This window comes from Dermacentor albipictus, chromosome 1, assembly GCF_038994185.2.
Source record: "Dermacentor albipictus isolate Rhodes 1998 colony chromosome 1, USDA_Dalb.pri_finalv2, whole genome shotgun sequence".
Classification (NCBI taxonomy): Eukaryota; Metazoa; Arthropoda; class Arachnida; order Ixodida; family Ixodidae; genus Dermacentor; species Dermacentor albipictus.
In genome coordinates, this window is record NC_091821.1 from 494,100,946 (window position 1) to 494,124,265 (window position 23,320).

The 23,320-nt window shown below is 47.1% G+C and overlaps 1 protein-coding gene across 2 annotated transcripts in view; it reads right to left on the reverse strand.

Moving 5' to 3' along the window:
• LOC135913222 (male-specific lethal 1 homolog) overlaps positions 1-23,320 on the reverse strand; it is a 113,386-nt gene that overhangs the window by 25,863 nt on the left and 64,203 nt on the right. For both annotated transcript variants that reach the window (XM_065445830.1, XM_065445837.2), the window contains exon 4: positions 3,014-3,069. In XM_065445830.1, the coding sequence (XP_065301902.1) occupies positions 3,014-3,069 (56 nt within the window). The remainder of the gene's footprint in view (positions 1-3,013; positions 3,070-23,320) is intronic.

Genomic DNA, 23,320 nt, shown 5'->3' on the forward strand with positions numbered 1-23,320 from the left:
ACCCACGAGGGGAGGGCAAAGGACGTTTGGTTTTAAGTTTCAGCTCTTTTCGCAGTGCATAGTGGTCTAACATGTTGCGGGCACGATTGTTATTGCGTACTGTATGCACCGTGCTTGTCAGTTCGAAATTCCCCTGACCTGGTGAGGGGCCCTTTAAACAGGGAGGTGTTATTTGCATCCCAAAGCATTAAAGTGCACAAAGAAATGAAAAAGAATGAAAGGTTAGCAAGAGAAGGGCAAACAGGAGCGCTGGTGGCTGCTGAAACAAGGAGCTGCTGAAACGGCGAGGCTGGTCAAACTGTCCCCATTTTATTGTCCAACCATTTCTGAAAAGTGTCAATAGCTTAGACAACATGAGTGCAAGTTTGACAGCACACCTCTACAGCAATTTCGCAACTCATAACATCACTGGCATCTAAGGCATGCGGCAGTTGTCAGTGCTGCGAATATGTAATGCACAATGATGTTGGACAGCTGCTGCTCCACATTAAAACAAAAACATAAAACCATGTCTGTGCCAAGTGTGAGTGGCAGGCTGAAACACTGCCTGCAGTAAGTGCTTTTAAAGGGCCACTAAAGAAACATGTTCAGTCAGGCCAGACGGATAGGTCACATCCAGGTCACCACAGTAGAGACGAGGCTCAGACAACACGAACCTTTGTCCGGGTGAAAGCCAGTCTGCTTTAATGCTGCTTGAGAGAGAGGCTCCATCTTTCTCTGTCCAAGGACACCACTACAGATTATTCATCTAAAAGCCTAGCATCATTTTTCTGTATGCCCATAATTCACTTTGTCGCATATGAAACTGCCACTGAATAGCACTAGTGTATGTCATTTACTTTCTCTCTCCTCCTTTGTTTTCATGCTGCTAAGTTACTACATCATAGAATGCCAACTAGCCCGAAGGTCCCGCCACTGCTGCAACGCAATTTAAACCAACCAGCCTAAAATGGATGAGTCAATATAATCTCCATGTGATTTCTCTCTATGCTGCTGCTGTGAATTAGCCAGTGCAGACGCCTCTGCCCGAGAGGTGCCACTGTCCACAACTGGTGGCGCCACTCCGACTTTCTACTTCAGTTTTCTTTTTCTCAATTACGAAATCTCTGTTCCCACTATGAATGATGAATTGTTTTGCAGTGAAGCTGTCCGCCTCTAGTTTGCCGGGTTTTTCGCAGTGTCATCCTAACGGAAAAAAATACCTTCAGAGATTGAAGGGAGAAGTGCATACATTCTTTGGTATCATGCATAGAACATACAGCACAGCATCTGTTTCAATAGAAAACAAGCATCCAAATCACATAACTGATGATAAGGCATTCCTGCTAACAATGTAAAGCACATAGCGCTGCCCGCATTCTTTTGCCGGTATTTGCGTACTGCAAAAGTGTACCTTTGGTATTGGAGCACTAATCAATTCAAGAGCATATTTCTCCAAAGACACATTATTAGCATTATAGTTTGCTTTCACTCACAGTCACATTAATTACGGCATTGTTTCTTGGGGAAACACATATCACTGTCACATCTCGTCTATTCAGCACTTGCAAAACCAAGCAATACGCATCATCACTGACGGCAGGTTTTTCACGAGTGCTACTCTATTACTTCGTGAAAATAACATCCTTGTTGTAACGAGCATGTTAAACTATTATCTAATAATTATGTTTTATAAATTACTTACTAAACAGCTTTCATACCAATTCATTGATTCCAGGTACCTCATCAATAATAATAGTACCAGGTTTGCACGTAGCTCCAATTTTCTCCTGCCTATGGTTCATTCTGACTATGGAAAAATGACATTTTCTGCTATAGAACTGTGGAATGATTTGCCCAATACCATTAAATCTTCATCCTATCATGCATTTAGTCATGCCCTTAAGCTTTTTTACATGTATAACTAAGTTTACATCATTCATTACACTGCGTTTGCCATTTGTATGTATTGAGTTTTTTTATGCGCTATAGGCTTGTATACAGACAATTGGTTTTCGCTTATTTAATTTTTTATGTTCTATTTTTTGCAAATGTGCTTCTTTCTTTTGCTTAGCTTGCTGATCTTTCATACATCTCTCCATTGTTATTATTAATCGAGGGTCCCGTTGCAGTCTGACTTTGAGACCCTTATCTGTATACTGTCTCTTACCCATTTATTGTACTTAAAGAATAAAAAACTGAAACAGAAAAAAAAATTACTGTTGCGCAAGCTATCACGGCGACAGCAGCTTGCAACATGGGGAGTGATGTCACTAGCCTTTCGTAAATAGAACCAGCCTAGCAATTGATTTCACTGTCACTGCAGAACAGCTGTGAGCAGGCAACGCATAGCTAGGATTCTCCGTGAACCAACCTCGTGATACAAAACATGTTTGGATTTGGCCTGGGCCACAAATGTAGTGAAAGTGGTCACAGAACCCCATCACGGTGTACTACAGCGAGCACAAAGCAATTGTTACTACCATTACTCGAAAGCAATAAAGCATTGCATACCCCCCTCAGCAGGTTGTAGCGGTGGTTCTCAACAGCTTCGCTGGACATCCACTTTCGCAGGGCCAGGATGGCAAGTCAGTTTTTTATTACAGTAGCCTAATCTGTCAATCTAGCTCAACTTAATCTGTTTTTTTAGTGTCTCTTTAACACATCCGGTGCTGTAGTGTTTGTTCAGGATCCAGATTCAAGCGCTTCATGTCACTGTGCCCATCTGGTGCATGGTCGCACATCCCACTCTCTGGGTATGCTGTTATCCTCCACCGCACATCCTTTGCATCATTCTCAAGCTCCAAAGATATGGCAGCACAGTGCATGCTTGCAATCAAAAGCAATACAATGTTGTTGTTTTTTTTCCTGTGCTTCCACACTACAAGAGATTTGCACTTCATAGCTTCACTGGAAGTGTAACATTCATGACTCACGCCACAGTGAACAAATGTTATGAGAAGTGGCAAGTTTTTGCGAAGGCAATGAAATCACTCGAAAAAGAAAAATGAAAAAAAAAAAGAAGATGACTCACTTCAGTTCCTTCCATAGAGTACAAACTGGTGATGTGGTTCACCCTCCATGTTGGTACTGCAACAAAAGAGGAAGATGCTCGTGAAGTAATCCTTCCTGTCCATTGACAACATTATAAGCTAGGAACAGAACAAGTACTCAGTTGAATGCCTGCTGAACATAGAAGCACACATCACCTGGTCTTTTTTTTGCCTCATCTCAAATGCCAGTGCAATGAGCCAAACAACTACATGCTCCTTCAAAGTGACAAGCTTTCCTGCAATGGGATCGACCATTCTCAAGGAATGAAGTGCGACAATTTTAATTGTAACAGCAAATAAGTGCAACTATTCAAGAGTGTGGCATCACTCTGCTAGCAGCTGGTCTCAAAGTTGGCATGAACTCGGATCTCTCGTTAACTTTCTTTTAGTTTGCCAATTCTTATACATGCTCATATTTGTATTTTTCTTTTCTATGTTTTGTATTTGCTGTTTGTTTGCTTCTTAATCATACTTATTTTTCTGTGTTTTGGGGGTTGCCATTTCTTCCACTCCGCCTATATTTTTTTTCCAAGTATATTCACCCATTCCTCAAGTAAAAACACCAGAATAGCAGTATTTAAGGTACTTAAAATAGTTAAAATAGCTAAAATAATATAAACAACTAAGCAAGTAAAAGCTAACGCTATGCGAAAATGATGTAATGTGAACAGAAAGAAAGCATAAAAAAAAGAGAATGATTTATCATGAACTGTAGATGAGGTAAACAAAGGTATGCATATTGGTTCAGTGGGCACAGCAGCAGGCCCAACCTTAAATGAATTCATGGCAGAACAGTCAACAAAGGCGACAAATCATTCTCCAATGAAGAATCCACACCAAGAATCCACAACAAGCACACACACAGTTCTTATGCCAGACATGTCGCAGCAGTCTGTGCAGCGTCTAGCATGCTAGAAGCTACTCGGGAAGAACGGCAAGCGGGCAAAGCCCTGCCCAAAAGTTGAGTGTCCGGGCGGTGGCAAAAAGACTCGTTGCAGCACTCCATGGAAACCATAGCGGTAGCCTACGCTGTGCAACACACCGCTGTTATCACGGATGCCATGGGCAGCAGATGCAGCTACCCAGAATTGTTGTGCCTAGACCAGCAATGCAAAGAAGAAATTATTTTTTCCGTATTTTTAAAATCGCAGACATATGTATACATTTCATTTATTTTGCTCAAGATCATCAACATGTATTGCTGAGAATGTTCTTGCAATAACAAAATTAGCCAGTAGCTGTTGGAGCATCTAGCTGCCTGCGATGACGCCACATGACATTGCAGAAGTGAAAGCAAGTGATATTTAACTGTTGTCAACACACGACTAAATTCCCTTCAACACAAGATTACATTCCCTACCACATGCAGTGCAATAACATTTGGCTCGCGTGTTCACAAGAGCCTCTTGTACAGATCGGCAACATTTTCTTGCTATGTTCAAAGAGTCTTTCAGGGCCCCTTTAGGGAACTATGGATGAATGCGCTTGCGACTATCCAGCTGTCATCTATGAATGCCTGACAGAGCATTTGCAATACAGGCATCAATTCAGGGAGAATTGGAAAACCAGCAAACAGGGTGATGGTGTTGGTCTCTCTCACAGAGCCAGCTCTGTGAGAATGAACTCAGTGCCGATTTGGTGGTAAATGTGACAGAAATGTGTTACCATTAGGTCGCACCTCATTGAGGTCCGGAATCCAAGCTTTACACTGCATTCACCACATTGCAAGTTGTTGCACAGGAACTTACTTGACACACACACAAACACACACACACACATTACAAGGTGGCCCAGCTATCATGCAACACGTTCTCAAAAATGAAGGGCCACTCTATGCAAAGATAAGTGCATATTGTTCACAGTCAATTAGAGTAGCAGCCAGTAATTTTATGTTGATGCCATTAAATTTATTCATTATAATTACCTAATTTTTGTAATTACTGCTTTGAATGACATGCTGTCAATGAAGAAATTGTAGAAAGCTCAAATGCTTAAAACTGGAACAGGCACTTTTCGCCCGTTTATTTTTTCTGGCTGATAAAGAAGGCCCATGAAATAAGATAATCACATTACTAACAGTCCTTCCGACCTCCTTCTCTATTGTGCCCCCCACTGCCTTATTCAACTTGTCCCCTCTCCCGCTAGAACAGCAACACAGCGCACTGGTGCTGTGATGCTACCATTTGCTCCTTCTCTGCCTCGTTACAGTGGTAACCTAGCTACCGCTACTCTCCACCCCTCTCCCTCTTCTCCAACTTATCTCTTTCCTCTTTCACTGTCCTCCTTGCTTTACAGACATGGACCTCCACCTCCCTCTTGACTTGCATCACTGATGATAAGGATATTGTAAATCTGTTAAATGGGCATCGAAAGAGTCAATCACCATCACCACAGTTCCTTTTGGGTTTGACTTCAGTTTTATCGCAATAGCAATTATGGTGGACATTCCAGGTGTGTTTATGCCACCGCCATCACCACTGCCGTGATGTTCTGCATAAGTCCAAGTGCGGTAACATTGTGGCTCGCGCAACCTGTGCTGCTCGTGTGAGTGAAAGCGTGCAGGCGAGCCAAGGATGGTGGCTGGATCTTACACACGCAAGGGACGAAGGCGGGAAGGAAGCGCACCATCTTCCATCGCACACGTAGCGTGTCTTCCATCTTTTATGCATGAGCTTTCAACTGATAATGAGTTGCAGTTTTTAGATTTACACATCAGGTTTTCAAATGGACATGTTTGTTGGCATTATTCTCTGCAAGTGCTAAAACAGCTCTTGCCCTACGACTCCGCCCACTCGAAAATTGTTAAGAGAGATGGCGATGCTTTGCCTAGGGTTCGTGCTTAAAAGGGCATGTGTTCACCGGCTCTAGTCTAGTTTCAAACATCAGGTCCAGCGGCTTGTCAATGCCAGATTTCCTCGTTCAGTCATCACATCAGTGGAAGAAACCTTGCTGCAGAAACTCAAACGCAGAAACAATCCCAAGGTAGGTGAGGGCGGTGAGCGGGATTCCCGAAGAAAGGTTTAGGTGGTCCCTTATTTCCACAAGATGAGCCACAACCTCAAGAAGGTGGTGAACAGGTATGGAGTAACTGTAGTGTTTTCCGCTCCAAACAAACTGGTTCGCCTATGCCCAAGAATCACACAATGTGCTGTGCAAACATGCGAATTCAAGCACACAAAACACTACGTGCAAAAGTGTGCCACTGCTGTGGTTTACCAGATACCGCTAAGTTGTGGAAAAACCTATGCCGAGCAGAGCGGCCGTTGTGTCAACGACCGAATGAGGGAACATGCAAACAATTTAAAGAAGGATATGTGTGCCCATCTCTCTGCGCAATGCAGATAATGCTGCTGTAAGCCATGTTTTTCCGAGGCGAGAATCCTAGTTAAGAGTAGATAGAATGCAGGAACTGCTAGAGGCATATCACATTCATATCAGTGGTCAAGCATGCATTAGTCAAACGTCTGTTTCATTACATGATGTGGAAATGAAATGGCTAGGTTTGTCGCCAACAAGATAACTTCTTGCTTGCTCTTTGCCACCCCCTAGTGTCGAGAGTGTGCGCAGTATATATGTACCAAGCTTTGTGCCTAATAAACAGTTGTGAGTAGTGCTGCCTTTCTTGCTCTTTTGTCTGTCACTTAGTCTTTTCCATTTTATTGTTTGTTTTTTTCGCTGCAATATCCTGTTCTTTATCTACCTTGTACCACTACTTATTCCTGCAACGGATCTGGTAGAATGAATGTCTTCACAGATGATAACGATGATGACTTATTGGCATCCCATATGAAACAGGACGGTGTCAAATAGTTGCCTAGCCTGCTTGGTTTAATCCGGTGCACCGCACATATTTTTCATTCTAGCATTTTTGTATACATCTCCATAACCTTTTTTTGTTTTGTTTCTTCCCTCAAAGCTCCTCTACCTACCTTGTCTGGCTACCTATGCCTGTAACGGACCCGGTCGTATCAATTTCTTCCCTACTATTTTTTTTCCACCAATACTTTTAAACGTCACTTGCTTATCTCGACTGCTGACCGGTTGTTGCTTCCATCCACTTTAAATCCAAGAACTTCTGGAAGGTGCACGCTTTTTCCAGGTCTCACTGGGTGAATCCCTTCTCATTCCATTAAGATGTGCTAAGTTCTCTCCAGGTTTTTGCTGCAGCATACCCATGCCTCATCTTGTTGCGACTATTTGCTCCAGAATATTGTTGTCCTCAGGCAACCAGCTTGAGCCTCAAATAGCTAGGCACTGCCCTTTGTGTTTACGTACAGATTTTTCCGTCTAATTTCTTTCTCCCTGTTCTTGTAAATCTCCGTGGTCATTGGTCAGTTTCCATTCTTCGCATCCAATTCTTTGTCCGATTCTCTCAGGGCCCTCGGCTAACAGCGCCGCCTTGCAGCTGCTGGCGCACGTGCTGCATTAAATTTTCCTTGCGGGGGAGCGTGCCAAATGGGACAGCTGGAGCAAAACCTGCCAACAGGTACAACCTCGGAGGCCACAGTCGGATGCTCAAGCTCAGGCACTGAGTCACAGCAGCCACTGATATGAATCGGAGCATGCTGTTGTACTCGGAGAGTGCGCTGATCGAGGCACCCCATGGCAGCAGTGGTACCTACGATATGCTGCAGATGCAGCTACATGCAACTGTAGTGGCTAACTATGTCCACGACAGGGCTGGAGTGCACGCTCGTGCTTATGTGCCCCAGTCTGGCCATGCTATATAGTGCAGACCACCTTTGTCTTGCACAATCTTGACCAGCGGATAGTAGCCGCATCCAAGTTTCACCTTCTGCGCAACACCTCAATAGTGTGCGTGCACGAAAGGCAGCAACCGGACAGCGCGCCATGTTGGTGCACTCCACAGCGAGAAGCATGTACATACTGTCACAAGTGTGATGAGCTGCCCTGCATTGCAGCAACCACTCCAAAGCAAAAGAAGACAAACTAAAGCGGTTGCATCATAAAGTGTTTCTGCATTCTATATGCATCTGAATCAAGAAATTGAGAAATTGGAGTTCGTTCTGAACTAAAGCGTCCTCTTAAAGTCCGTGATTCGGCGAGTTTATAACCGGTTCAAGACGCCAAATGTCCACGCTGTCCAGTTTTGCAGGGAACTGAATACCGGGGCCAGATCCACTTGGAAAACCGCAACAGAACTGCCCAGGAACACAACTGCCACACCCTTAGCAGGCAGACTGTGATTGATGGTCTCACCACGTGGGGCAAGCATGAAACAAGTCGCAATGTTGCCTGCTTCAGAACTTGAACACTCCATCAGAAACGGGTCTGCCAAGTAAACCAAGAGCGCTACTCAAAGCCAAACCCTATGAACAAAGGAAACCAAATAGGAGAGGTCCTGAAGACATTTCAATGCATTTACCATTCTTTGGGATCTAAAACCCGCAATTCCTTGCCTGTTCAACCGTTTTCGTGGGCCGATCCCAAGAATAGCGCAGTTTAACACAGTGGTAAAGACTTCATGGTAGTACCTCACAGTGATAAGGGGAGTGTTCGCGCATTCTTCCCTCGATCGTGACAGCTGGCACTTTGAGATGCTGTCATTAATTAAGACACTGCCCTCTGAAGATGTCGACGCTGGCACTATATAGTTTGAGACACTACGCTTAAGAGCAGAGGCGGTCGCAGATGTCTCACTGGATGCTTGCAGTACCAGCTGGCTCACACGCACGGGTAAGATATCATTGGCAAGAGGACCCATAACACATAGTGCAACATCTCGCCATAATTAGCCACCTCCCAAAGCATGCTAAACACAAATGTGGGCAGCAATTACCTGGGGCTTTTGATAATTTTTTTTTTTCAAGCTGGATGTCAGGGCTCCACCACCCTCGCTGGGCCACCCTCCTCCTTTTTCTGTCCTTTCCCGTGGGCCCATCAGTTCCCCCCACCGCTGCCGTAATCTCCCAGTCGCCCGGCTCTCAAATCCCCCGCCACACAGACTGACATGCGGTTGAGGCCTTGTGCAGTGTCCGCGCATCAGCATAGCGTCAACCTTAAACCTACTAAAACCTCAGCTAGAAAGTACTAACATTGTGAGACCAACTATTACTTAGGGCTAACTTCACCTTGGGCAGACCACGAACAAAGAAACCTATGCTGCGCTGGCGTGCCGTGCAACGGCGCTTGTGTTCCCAAGGAAAAGTTTTGCAAACACGCTGTGCGAGCATTTTAAGTGCCAGCTCTCAGCGTGCTGCAAGCACAGGCACGCCAACAGCTTGCACAACGGTTGCAAATGCCGTGAGCGAATGACAATCGCATGGAATCGTAAAGCGAGCCCAAATTCTTAAAGCTTGCAGGAAAATTCAGGAGAGAGCCACCACATTCCTGATCAACCACTTCAATGTCCAACAAGCGCTCACTAGATTTCCATTTCGAGGATCCCTTCATCGGGTGAGGAAGAAAGGGCATGCGGCGGCACGCCTTTCCTCCTCTCCGGCTTTGTGCCAGCCGGTGCGGCACTACTTGAATGTGTTGCCGTCTCATGCTGCCTAACGATTCGGAGATGGCTTAGCTCGTTCTCCATGAAATTTACGTGACATCAGTTCATACGAGGTCTTCGAAAAACCACCGAGTAGTGTTTAGGGGCAGCAGTAGCTACAGTATGCCGAAATTTCTCTTGGCTGAGTTATCATCAGCCGCAGTGTATGTACCGACAACCACAAAAGTTTACAGGACGCAGGATCTGCCAAGAAGCTAAATTCTGGTGAAACATGGTCACACAGCCTCGAATTAAATGTCCCCATCATGTAGTAGCCTTTGCCACCTACACAGTGATTCATTAAATTAGAAGTGCTATACCTTAACACAGCAGGAATTCACATTTGCAGGGGAAACTGCATCCCGTAAACTTTTGCTGATGATTCTAAATGTTGTAAACTATTTTGGCTGTAGTGGTTTTTAGTCGGTGAAGAACAGTGGAGTGTGCAAATTGTCGGAGTGAATGGGAAAGTATCGAAAGTAAGTAGAACCAAGACATGAGTGCTCGCGTACGGCCAATCCAATGCAACCCCGAAATATCTGGGCGCGAAGCATATGAACATTTGCATCAGCCACTGGCATTGTTCTCATGCAACTATGTTATGCCTACATTAAGCACTTTATAATTTACGGCTGATATTTCGATTTACGAAGTGTAGCCCGAGAGTTCACAAGGCACATCTACTAAGAACGTGCAAACTGCTGCATTCCTTTTCTTTCTTTTTTTCATCTGTTTTTGTTTTCTTGTTTTTTCTGCCCCTTACCTCATCCTCCTGTTCAGAGTAGCCCACTGGACATTTAACCTCTATGCCTTTCACCTCTTGTTTTCCCTCCCTCCCTTCCCTCCTTCCTCAGGACTGCGCCAGTGTGAAAATGAATATCTCTAAAGTGTCCCACAAAATGAGTTGGCATTGGAGGTACTTTTCTGCTTCAATGCATAAAACAGCGTTTTCTTCAACAAAAGAAAAGTAAGTGGAACAACAGTGTATTTTTACCACAAGCTTGACGGCACATACCTGGGCACCAGTGCCATCCATAAAATTTGTTCCAATTCGATATGCCTTGTAAACTGAGAGGCTACACACAACTCGTAGATTGAAATATGTGCCATGAAGTAAATAATTAAAATGTAAATTATTGTAATTATGTTAATTACTCGTTTCCATTTCTCGTAGCAGTAATGGTCCCCTCATGGAGTAATTTAGCTCAAGGATTAGAACTGTGCTATCTGCAATAGACATTTTCTTTATGCACAAGCTTAACTGGCCAGCTCTACAAATCGGCAGTGCTTGTCCAAGGCCGTGAAGCATTCCATATGGCAAAAAGTGGGCGATAGTTTGTCTTACATTCTTTACAAAATTATTCCTCGGAATTTCAAGAATGACAGCCCACAAACAAATGTCATGAAACAAAACACCGACAGCACATGCCTTTTAGGTTAAACCTTCTCAGATTGAAATATTAAAAGGGCGAAACAGTAATAAAGGACTGGCCAACGCAAGAGGCTGTGTTTATACCAGAAAGTTTGCCTTCATTCATATTGTTTTGTTTAGATGCCACGGTGCTTGCTGCACATGTTTGCGGCGTCTCTTCGTTGCATATGTTGCAGTAGCGCATTCCCTGTGGCACACTAGGCGTGGCACCATAGAGTTTCGTACTACTATACCTAGAGGGAAATCTGGCGCTGCGATCGTTCTACTATGATGAGAGTGATGGGAAGTACAGGCTACGGATTGGTTTTTCTGTTGATTGGTGAACTAGTCTGCCGGCGTTTTTATGGCAGTCTCGGTTTCGCTCCAAGCACAGCTGCTATAACCCACTGCGGGCAGTGCAGCGCAAACCTATCTGCCTTAGTTCCATTGCTCGAAGTGGCGATAGCTTGCAGGGCTAGCGGCTGGGCCAATGTTAGTGTCGCAACGTGATGACAAAGCCCTGACAAGAAACCGACGGCATCGTAAACTGCGAAAGAATGTGTTCCGACTGTTTTGACCTTGCTTTTTAAGTGTGTTAGGTTGGAGCCGTAGCCTTACCTGCTTTATCAAACTTCAGAAGAGCAAATAGGCTTAAATCTCATTATAGTAAAACCACTTATAACGAAATAATGAATATAACGAAAGAATTGTAATTCCCCTTGATAGTCCCCATAGAAACCCATGTGTTTAAAATGTTGTTTTAATGAAAAAATAATCATTAATCAACGGATATAATGTGTTGCTGTGTTGCTCCTACTTGCTTTTATCAGAACCCATAGTTGCAGCACACAAGGGACAAAACCTGTACAAAGTGATTGCTCTAAATACAGGCAATATATTGATAATCACGCAAGGATGATGGGATTATGAAGAGTGTATGACGACGATGGGCATCATTATGACAGTATGACGAAGCAATAACGGGAAGTGCTAAATAATTACTGCAGAACTCATCTCATGACAGCTGTCGGTGGTATTGCGATTAGTGCTCGAGCAAGGTAGCGACACACTGTATTTATGAAGTTAGGTTTACTTAACATCTGCAGAGGTCATTCGTAGAGGTCATCTGTGGAGGACTTTTGTTTCTTCGGCTATATGCGACATAATAAGAGTCTCGCAGATTGTGCTTGAGCAATGACAATCACTTTTGAAATGTCAAAGGACAATGCCATAGCAGACGCCGCGGTTGTCTCCGCTCTGTACGGAGCGGCGTGCGAGGAGTTAATCTAGTAAAGTCCCTTGATAATTTGAAAGTAGCGACACTCTTTGAACTCTGCCGCCGCCACGCGACCTCCTCGCCTCCTCCTCGCCCCTTGCACGTTCCCCTGCGGCAACCAATTTTGCCCCCGTTTTTCTGCACGACGATTGGTCTCCCTGCCGTTGCCCTTGGAAACGCGCGGATCTTGAGTTTTGCTTGTGTTTTTCTTTTTCATTCGTTGAGCATTTCATTGAGCACGGCTGGCTCGGCGCTTTAGCTCGGCGTAGCGAACGTTATACGCTCTTCAGGAGCTCTTCACTCCAAAATCACACCTAACAAGCCACTTTGTACACAACATATAGATTTGTTAAATTGCGAGACACGTTGCGAGCCCTTTAATGCGGCAGTTCGAATCATCCGCGGCGGCCCCTTATCATCCGGCAACGCTCCAAGCCAAGCCAAGCTGGCTGCTAGCCAAGCAGCCAAGCCACTCTGTCCGTTGCGTGCAGCACGCACTGCCAGCCAAGTGCCACGCGCCTTTGTTTGAGTTGTTTCGTACGCTGTCCGTCAGTGCTTTTTACGCTGTGTTGCCAGTTTCCCGACAGAAAAATGAATGGCAGCAGCAGCAGGAGCAGCTTGAAGCTAAAACAAAGTTATCGCCTTGGATCAGAAGGCAGCCATATTTAGAGCTGTTGCGTCAGGCACGAAGGAAACTCAAGTGGCCAAGGAGTTTGGCATCGCACTGAGGACCCTTTCTACAATCCTCAGCAGCAAAGAAGTCATTGCTGGCACTGGCGCTGGCGCACGTGGCATGAAAGGTAGCCGGAAGAAGCTGTGGTCTCCTGCCTTTGATGCCGTGGAAGAGGCACTGTTGAAGTGGTTTTTGAATGCAAGGGCTACTAATTTGCCCGTGAGTGGGGCACTGCTATAGAGAAAAGCGAGAGACTTTGCTTGCATCATGGGCTGCAACAGCTTCATTGCAAGCAATGGCTGACTGCAGCATTTTAAGGAGCGCGGCGATAGCATTGGCAGGGTCGTAACTGGCGAGTCCCCAATCGTTGACAATGAAACCGCAACGGCGTGGGTGAAAGATAACCTTGGTCCTCTCTTTGCAAAGTATCAAGAGAAGGATGCGTTAAATGCTCACAAAACAGCTCTCTTCTACCAAATGTTACCACAGAAGACCCTATCATCAAAAGGTGAGCTCTGTTGCGGCGAGAAACATAGCAAGGTCCGCGTCACTGTGCTCCTTTGTATGAATATGGACGGATCAGAGACGCCACCTTTGGAGATAGAAAAGGCGAGTCACCACGATGCTTTAAAAGAAAGAGGCGACTTCAACTGCAGTACTTATCAAACTGGAAAGCCTGGATGACAAGGGAAGTTCTGGAGGGATGGCTGCGTGACTGGGACGAGAAGTTGAAGAGGCAGAATCGCAAGATATGCCTTTTCTTGGACAACTGTGCTGCCCACCACATCAATGCTGCACTGACAAACATCGAACTTCGTTTCTTGCCCCCGAACTGCATGGCAGTGATATAGCCTCTTGATCGAGGCGTAATAATGTCATTTAAGGCTGGATACCGGAAGCGGGTGATAGACTGACTTGTGTTAAACATGCAGTTGAACCGCGACACGAAGGTCGATTTGTGTGTGGCATGGATGGATGTGCCAGCCAGCACCATGGCCACCTGCTTTCGACGTGAATAATTTGCTGCCAATGAAAGCAACCCTGACATCGACGTCTCAATAGACCGAATAGCCTTACCCAGTGGTGCCACTGTATCAGACGAAGCTTTAGCATCATGGAGGGTGCTCCACGATGCCAGTGTGATGTGTGAAGGTGAAACCTTCCGTGACTAGGCGAGCATGGATGCAGACATTCTGGCAACGGACGAGCTGACAGACGATGACTTTGTGCTTGCTGCCTGGGAGCACAAAGGAAGTGACGATGAAGGGGCCTTAGGGGACAACGACACTTCACCCTGTGCTCACGACGTACCGCCATCATCCCAGGCGCTGGACGTGGTGGACCTGCTGCACCGCTACTTCGGCGGCCACGAAGACAGTGAAGATAGGCTTGAGATAGCTCGTGCTGCCGGAAGGCCGTCCTTCGGTTAAGGGGGGACGCGGCTTTCGCATCGCGAAAGATTGCCAAAAAATTAATTTATGAAAATCACAATTTTCAGTTTCTATAACCCTTTTTCTATCTGATACCCAAATATCATCACTGTAAACCACTTGGAAGTGCTCTGAAAAATTCGTTTTATCAGCCAAGGTGGCGGAAAATCTCGAAGAAATCAAGAAAGAACAGCGTTTTTCAAGCCGCAATATCTCCGGAACGGCGCGACCGAGCGCCGCCATCTTGGTCTCGTTGGAAAGCGCATTTTTCCGTCTTCACATATGCCGCTTCAGCGATCTCCTCCATACAGAAACAAGCGCACAAAAAGCAAATGATTGAAGGCCGTGCCGGAGTCTGCGATTAGCCGCGCCCACCACGTGACTCCAGCGCGGTTCGCCATTGGTCCGGCGCTCGCGTCGTCTGCTCGGCTCTTTGCACCTCGCGAGTCTGGACGTCTGTACCCGCCGTAATCTCGACGTGTTAAAACGGGCGATACGCGCACATAGCAGTAGCGTGGCCGATCCCTATGCTCGTGGACGTTTCAAACTCGCGGCTAAGCCTTCCGGGCATCGGCGACGCGGACTTCGCGACCATGATTCACGCGCGGAATCCTCGGACATGCGGCTAAGCCTTTCAGCACTCGGTGTTTCGGAATTCGTGACGAAGCACATCGCGTACGCAATACTTGGACACGCGGCTAAACATTTCCCGCGTAGGGAGTCTCCGACTCGGCGATCATGCACATGGCGCGCGGATTTCTCGGACCCTCGCCTAAGCATTTCGTGCATCGGCGCCTCCGCCTGCGCGAATAAGAGTATCGAGTGTCGACTTCTCGAGCCCGCGGCCAGGAATTTCGCGCGTCGGCACCTCGGACTGCGCGGCTAAGCACATAGCGCGTCGGCTCTTTGAATCTGCGGCTAGGCATTTCGCACATCGGCACCTCGGACCCGCAACCAAGCTTACTGCGCATTCAGTCTATTATCGCATTGTTACGATAGCTCGTAACAATATCTATCATACCACACCTTTATAAAGAGAACCCCATCATGAGCTATGTTCACTAGGCCCCTTGGGCTGGCACAGACACCTGGCTGCAGAAGTGACTGAGGCATCATACAAAAGTAAATTTCTGGAAAGCACCTAGCAGCTGCATAGCCATCACTGGCTCTCTGATCCTAAGTTCTACAGCCATTGTCCAGTAAAGATGACTTGGGAGGCTGCTGACACTCAGAGCCTTCATTCAATATAACATGGTCAATTCTACGAAAAACAAAAAAATAGCCTCACTGATTGTACTGGAGATCGCTATCAATCGGGCAGCCTGCGGATACAGGCTGCCTGAATGCACACTGGAACTATATTCATGCCCACACAGAGTTCTGCACGTCACTTGATTTGAAACCTAGGCACCATGCCCTTTGTAGAGCAGCGGCAACAAAGAATGCCCATAAAAAGAAAAAAAAGGGGGGGGGGGGAGGGAAAGCACCAGAGACCGGAGGCCACACGTACAAGAAGCCCCACGTCGCAAAACATCCCAAAGACTACAACTTTGGTGCCTTTTAGAGAACTGAAGAGAAGGTAAAACTTTGAGAGCCGTTTTCTCAGTACCGTTTTTCTGCCTTTCTGCTCAGTTTCTGGAGCTGATTTCTTTGTTACCGTTTAACATATTTTGACCCCGTTCTTTTTTTTTTTTTTTCACGTCCTTTGGGCTGCAGTGCAGGTCGAGACTCTCTCGCTTTCTTATCTTGACCCTTTTAACAATAAAATTCAAACAGCGCTAGACGACGGGATTTTCTGGTCCTGTCGTCTAGCGCTGTTTGAATTTTATTGTTACCATGGAACACCAACTCGCCCAATCCGCGGCCCTTGACCCTTTGTAAGTTTATGATATGGCTATTCTTCTACCCTGAAAGTGTGCTTAATGTGAAGGTGACATAAAATATGGCACTGCAAAAAATGTGTTGCGAAAAAAAAATGCAAGAATGTCGCGACCTTCAGCGTGCATTTAGCTATGCAGTCAATACTTAACATGCCTTCTATCACGTGTTTCAAGTTCCCCAGGCTCTCCAGAAAGTGAGAGGGATAAATATTCTGCTCAATAAAATTGAATAAAACGTGCTCAAGATATTGCTCTGAAACTTTTATGGAAGCATCAGGGAAACATTATAAACGTTTGTGCCAAGTTTAATCAAAATCCATGTAGAAATAAGGAAGTTGATTTTCAAAGCCACGGCCCCCCCTTAAAGGGACACTAAAGGTTACTATTAAGTCAACGTGGACTGTTGAAATACCATCACAGAAACCTCGAAACGCTTGTTTCGTGCCAAGGAGAGACTTATTTTAAGAGAAAATGCGTTCTGAAGCGTCCGCGTACCTCTAGCGCAGTTCAAATCGCCCGCCCTCCGATCGAGGAGAACTGACATCATGGTCTCATAGTGACGTTGCGCCATCGGTGAGTAGAACGGCGTCCGCAGACGGCGCTACGGCTTTTCTGCGCAAAACGCAAACGCGCGGCCAGAAACAGAGCCAAGACAGAGCCGACAGCAGTGCGAAAGCGGGAGTATGGTGGCTAGCGGAAGGAGGAACGCATTACGTCCCACGGCACACGGAGAGTCCGTTTTCGTTAAACTATAGGCTGCGGCGAGCTCGCAGCGTGGTCGGCTTGGTCTGTGAGCCTTTTCGCACTCGCAACAGGGCATAAAAAAGTGCGAATCGACGCAAAACTCGGCCTAGAAACGTGCTTCGCCACAGCCAAGCTGGCATGACCCAGATGTCGTTTCTCGCACCGCCACCAGGCGCCGCTACTATACCGCAATACGCCCATAAGCTGGTACTTCATTCTGTGACGCTAACTTCGACGCTCGTCGCAATGGACCCTGACACCGACAGATTGGCTCGCGATGGTGGGCTCAACTTCAGCGATTTGAGCACCGACGAGCGCAACCTGCTGCTGAGGGCTCGCACTGCCGGCGTCGTTGCGTACTACGACGGCGGCCTCGACACCGGCTCTCCGGAGCGGGAAAGCAACGAGGGCTTCCCACGACATCACATGGACGTGGCATTCTCGCTGCTTGTTCCAAATGAAAGTTTCGCGAGCCAGCAGAACCCTCACAGCACGACGCGATAACGAAAGTACTGAAACTCCAAAGCGTGCGCGGCGCAGAGTCGTGCGCGCAGAGTCGAGCGAAAACGAAACCTTTCGACCACCCATACTACTGAAGGGTAACGTCAAAATCTTATTTTTTGTTAGAATCGAGTAGACGTAGACAAGTAGCATTTTCTTCCGTCTTATAATCGAATGAAATGATATTTTTAATACGAGTAGTTGAGTATTAGTAACATAAATTACGGGGAGACCTTACGTCATCGGTTTAGTACCGGAATGTCGCTGGGGGGTCTCAAATCGTGTCATGCATTTATCTCAATTTCTCGGTTACTAAAGCTCTGTTCGCGATTATATTGACGTTTTAGACGTTCTAGAACATTGCTCTACCACTTTAACTTGACTTTCTGGTAACCTTTAGTGTCCCCTTAAGGAAGACACAGCAGCGAAGCATAACCGATTATTTTGCGCCGTCAACATGAAAGGTTCGTGCCATCGACGTGGAAGGCAATAAAATCAGTTCTGTGTTTGATTCCCGTTTCTCCCCGAGTGCGATATCGGTAAGGACGATTAGCACTTGCCGCGGACGCAGCCACTCGGCCGCGACGGGGGCCGATACCTCGGCGATGGCTTACCTGTAGTAAGTGCACGCTCGTGTGCAATAAGTTAGTCTCAAATTATTAGTCATTGGCTATAACAAACTAACGCTTATAACGAACAAAATTTAGCGCGCTTTCGACTTCGTTATAACAAGATTTAAGTGTAGAAGGTTAAACGTGTGTTTCGGGACATTTCAGAACACAAACTTGCTTTTGGTAGGAAAGGTTGCTGCTTTGTGGCTGTAGTTTGCTGTTGCAAAGGTATGCACAAAACCACGACATAACAGCTACTGGGGCCCGTTTCAGAATAAGCGGTACGTCAACATTAAATATAATGAAGCATACTAGCAGAAAACCACAAGCGTCCCAGCTTGCACTTCAGCAGATATGCTTAAAAGCAGTTGAAGGCGTTCATAAACCTAAAGGAGCCGACGTAGCCTTTCGAAAGAGCTGTAGAGTTCTGAAGTGCCTATTATTTCCAATAAAAGTTCACTTTTCTCGCATTCACAGCAAGCAGGCATCGTAGCAGGCGACACATGTAGCACTTCTCTCAAAGGCACAGCTATTTTCTCACAATACAAAATTTTTATTTCCGTGAATATTTGACGTGCATTTTTATATATGCACATGTAGGTTGTTATTTCTGTTGTAAAACTAAATGGATTACTCACTGCCGCTAAATCGGGAACAGAACTGCAGAAAAATGCATAACCTCGTGTGCTTCAGTATCAGTCATACAAACTTCTTCCAATGTATTGTGTACTATATAAAATACTGCAGCAATAAAATTAGATTCTACGTGAAAACATTTGATTATAGTTTCATTTGCTGACCCGCAAGCAAACGCCACTAGTCTAAAGATAGAAGTAAGTCAATCTGAGGCCTGTACGTCCCATCATTCTCATGTAGAGGTGTGTGCGCCGAGACGTCGGCGCGCTGCCGTCGACTGTTCTCGCTTCGCCGCCGCCACCGATGTTTCTTGTCGGAGAGGTCGGCATGCCATTTAAATAGGAATAAAGATTTCCAGCTTCACTTGAGATTTCGTTGCCTTGCTTAATACTTTTGCCTATCTCTAGCATAGAATCAGGTCTAGCCGGGGAGCAATAAAGCAACAGAATACAAACAAAAGTAACGCTGCTCTCTGTGCATCTGCACATGGGTGTCGTCACAAGTCAGCGCAACGTGGGATTCCGAAACATCTCCTTGAAATGCGCAATATGGAGCAACCAGAATAAGCAGTGGCCTCAGAACCTTAGAACGACGGCTTGAGGGTCGCGGGCACTGCAGTTGCGGGTAGAATCGGCGATCTGTCTGAAAGCGGCATCAATGCGAGAGATGCAACTCGTAGCATTATAGAAATTTCTGGCCCTGATGTGATGCAATGGGAGTGGTTGTACCAGCATGGGAGTTGTGGGAAGTACATGGATTTGCCTAAACTTCATCTCTCTGGCTTCAAACGGCTTTGTGACTTTGTAAGTAATTAAATAGACATTATTAAAATTGTCCGACGGCAGGATTTCAACACTGGACCTGTAGTACAGAGGCCGCACATTGAAACCATTAAGCCACGGAAGCATGTGTCAACAAGCGATGTGAAACGCCCTTATGAGTTTATTGCGGGCACGAGACGCCTTGCGACGCTTGGCGCGTTTCGATTTGGCCACCTCGACAAGCTCAATAGTTGCAATTAGTAGGAATTGTGCGTGTTCGCGGCGTCTTGTGCACTTCGAAGAGTATAGATTGCTCTGAAATTTACGACAATAAGATTTATATAGCGTAATATCCGAAACCACAGATACGTCTGAATCCACAAGCCCGAAGATCAGTCAAATCCATGCACTTCCCATCATTCCCGTGGTGACTTGACGATTGCAGCGCCAGAGTTCCCTCTAGTGTATTGTGTAGCAAACTCTACGCCCGGCGCCGCACCGCCGACGCCGCCGACTAGAAACGACCACCACGCCGCCGAAGGTCGAAACCGACACGGTGCACACCTCTGTTCCCATGTAGGTTTTGAAAACGATTTTCGGACCAGCCTTGACCAGGCTCTCCATGTGACGCAAAGCATTTACTTAATTGAATTTCTCAAGCTAAAATACATGGTAAAATCGTTAACTATGACTTACACACAACCTAGACACGTGATAGCTCCCGGAGATTGTGATTTGACTATACGAGAAAACATAATTCGGTTACGCGAAAATTAAAAAATAACATTTTTTCCAACGTTTCTACCATTCACAGACCAGCCGCGGCGTCCGCCATTTGCGCGCGCAAATGGCTCCAGTCTTGGCGGCCCCGGAGCGGCGCGCCCGCCTCCGTCGCATCGCGGCCCACGCAAGAAGCCGCGTTCCTACCGCAAAGCCCGCCTTCGTGCATAGCGTTCGCGTAGCGATAAACAGTACGGTTACATACGCTCCAGTTGCCCGGAAGCGTGAGAGGCCAGTCAGGGATTTTTGAATGCTATCGCGTTCCACTCTTAAAGGCGATGCTTAAGCGCCCTCCAAATTTTTATGCGAAGCATATTACTAGAGCTCAACCCAGCTCCTCAGGCGCGGCGGTGTCGCCTTCAATACCACGTGACACCGTGATGTCGCGACAGAGGAGAAACGGGGCTCCAACTCGCGCCGTCGCTCGCGGCGTCGCCCCACGCATCGGACGCGGTGAGCGTCGAGCAACGCAGCGTTCGGCGCGACAACGATTTATTCATGAAGTGCAACGCCGCAGACACCGACACCGACGACACCGGCTTTTCTGCGACACGAGCTCCTTAACGCTGTCGCGTTAAAATAAAGGCTAGTACGCTTCGCATCCTGGGCGTAACCTTAGCTAAGCCACAGCCATTTTATTCTTTCCCGCTAAAACTAAAAAAAAAAATGGCTGTGGCTTAGGTAAGGTTAAGCCCAGGATGCGAAGCATACTAGCCTTTATTTTAGTTGTTGAACCCCTGTTTAGCCTGGTGAACTGCTGTTGCTTGGCTATATTTGGTTCGGCTAGACGAAGAAACAACTCATGCATTACTGCTTCGCCTTCAAGAGTGGAACGCGACAGCGTTCCCGTCGACCCGCCAAGGGGTGTAAGACAATGGGCTACAGGGCAGCGACTACGCGCCCCGCATTGGACGCGGTGAGCGTCGAGCAAAGCAGCGTTCGGCGCGGCAACGAAATGTGCGCCTGAGCAAGAGACGCACGCCTTAGAAACAGCTCGTTTCTAAGGCAACACCGCATTCACTAGAGGCGCTTTTGTACCGCTTTGAAGCGTCGTACTCGTGGCTCAGTGGTAGCGTCTCCGTCCCACACTCCGGAGACCCTGGTTCGATTCCCACCCAGCCCGTCTTGCAAGAGTTGAGCCAAAGCCACTTCTCCTCTGTCGTGACGTCACGGTGTCACGTGGTTTCATGGCGACACCGCCGCGCCTGAGGAGCTGGGTTGAGCTCTCGTAATATGCTTCGCATAAAAAGCTGCGTTTAAGTGAAGTTATACTTCGCGACTTATTTTTCTTGCATCACCAAGCAACAAGCTAACGGCACGCCAGTTGTGACACGTGCATGCGTCATCCGCCAGGCATGTCACCCAAGCGAGCGAGGCCGGCTGCGTACTGGAAGAACTCGCCTGTTCGGCGCCCCGCCTCTCGTTCTTTTTTATGCGAAGCATACTAGCCGCACAACCACGCTCTTCCTTGCTGCGCCGCGCGCGGCCGCGTAGCTACCATATGACGTCATAACAGCTGCAAAGCGGACGCTTAAGCTTCGCCTTCAAGAGTGGAACGCGACAGCGTTCCCGTCGACCCGCCAAGGGGTGTAAGACAGTGGGCTACGGCGCAGCGACTACGCGCCCCGCATCGGACGCGGTGAGCGTCGAGCAACGCAGCGTTCGGCGCGACAACGAAATGTGCGCCTGAGCAAGCGACGCACGCCTGAGCCTTATTAGAAACAGCTCGTTTCTAAGGCAACACCGCGTTCACTAGAGGCGGTTTTGTGCCGCTTTGAAGCATCGAACTCGTGGCTCAGTGGTAACGTCTCCGGTAACGCAGAACGTAACGTCTCCGGTGTCCGCAGAAGTAATGTCTCCGGTGTCCGCAGAAGTAATGTCTCCGGTGTCGCAGAAAAGCCGGTAACACCGGCTTTACTGCGACACGAGCTCCTTAACGCTGTCGCGTTAAAATAAAGGCTAGTACGCTTCGCATCCTGGGCTTAACCTTAGCTAAGTCACAGCCATTTTTTTTTATGTAGCCTGGTTTGTTGGGCTTCCGGCGTATTCTTGCGTTCCTCGTACACTTCGACATGGCACCACTGCACTATTCGACTGCGGCAAGGTGAGAAATACAGTTTGACAGTCTGCGACGCATTTGAAGAGATTTGGCTTATGGAACGCACCATGACTTGAACGCAGCTAGCTAAGAACAGCTCGGCCGTCCTGGCACAGTTAATTTGAGTTTATGACTCGTACTGGGAGGCATCTGTGATGCTTTCTGTGGGCCCCAACATTGTTCTAACCTATTTCGGTAGTTTTTGGGCACGCTCGCCGAACTCGGCTTTGTGATGCAGTTAGCGAACAGCAGCTCGGCCGCGTGACGCAGTGGCGTGTATTAAATTACTGGCACAAGTTCGTGACGCTTTCTCTGACCCCTTGCGTTACAATAATTTCGTACTTCTGGCGATACCTTTGAGGCACGCTCGTTGCGCCTGGCGTTGTGACGCACTTAGCAAAAAAGCAAGCATGGCCCTGATCACAGCTTGGCGCGTACTGAATCTTAGACACTTCTATGACGCTTTCGTGACGCTTTCTATGGCCCCGAAACAACCTATACCTTCTTTCGGTACTCACGCCTGTCGAACACGCGACGAGCGATTGCCAAGAGTGATAACACGGGAGTGTGTCGCTTGCGACGGCAAAACGCGCCGAACGCCAAGGAGCTCAAAAACAAGGAATTTGTAACTCGAAAATTCTGTCTTCTGAACGACCGAAAACAGGCTTTGCACCCACGCATTTGTCTTGAGTGCGCGTAGAAGGCATTCTGAGAGCGTCTAGCATGGTCGGACTGAGAGCCTGTGTTGTGGCCACCTCTGTGTATACGTAACGTACCATCGCGTCAGCTGAGGCTAAGAAAACGTGCAGTCATATGTGCACTTAAAGTACACGGAATAATGCCCGGGAACGGGGAAATGCTTGGAAATCAGTTGCTTTCTTAATGTTTTGTGGTATTTAGATTGTGACGGGTATTTTCTACGCCATGTATGTAAAAGCGAACTGCTTTTGTTTGTAATGCCGCCCATTTACCACTTTCGCAC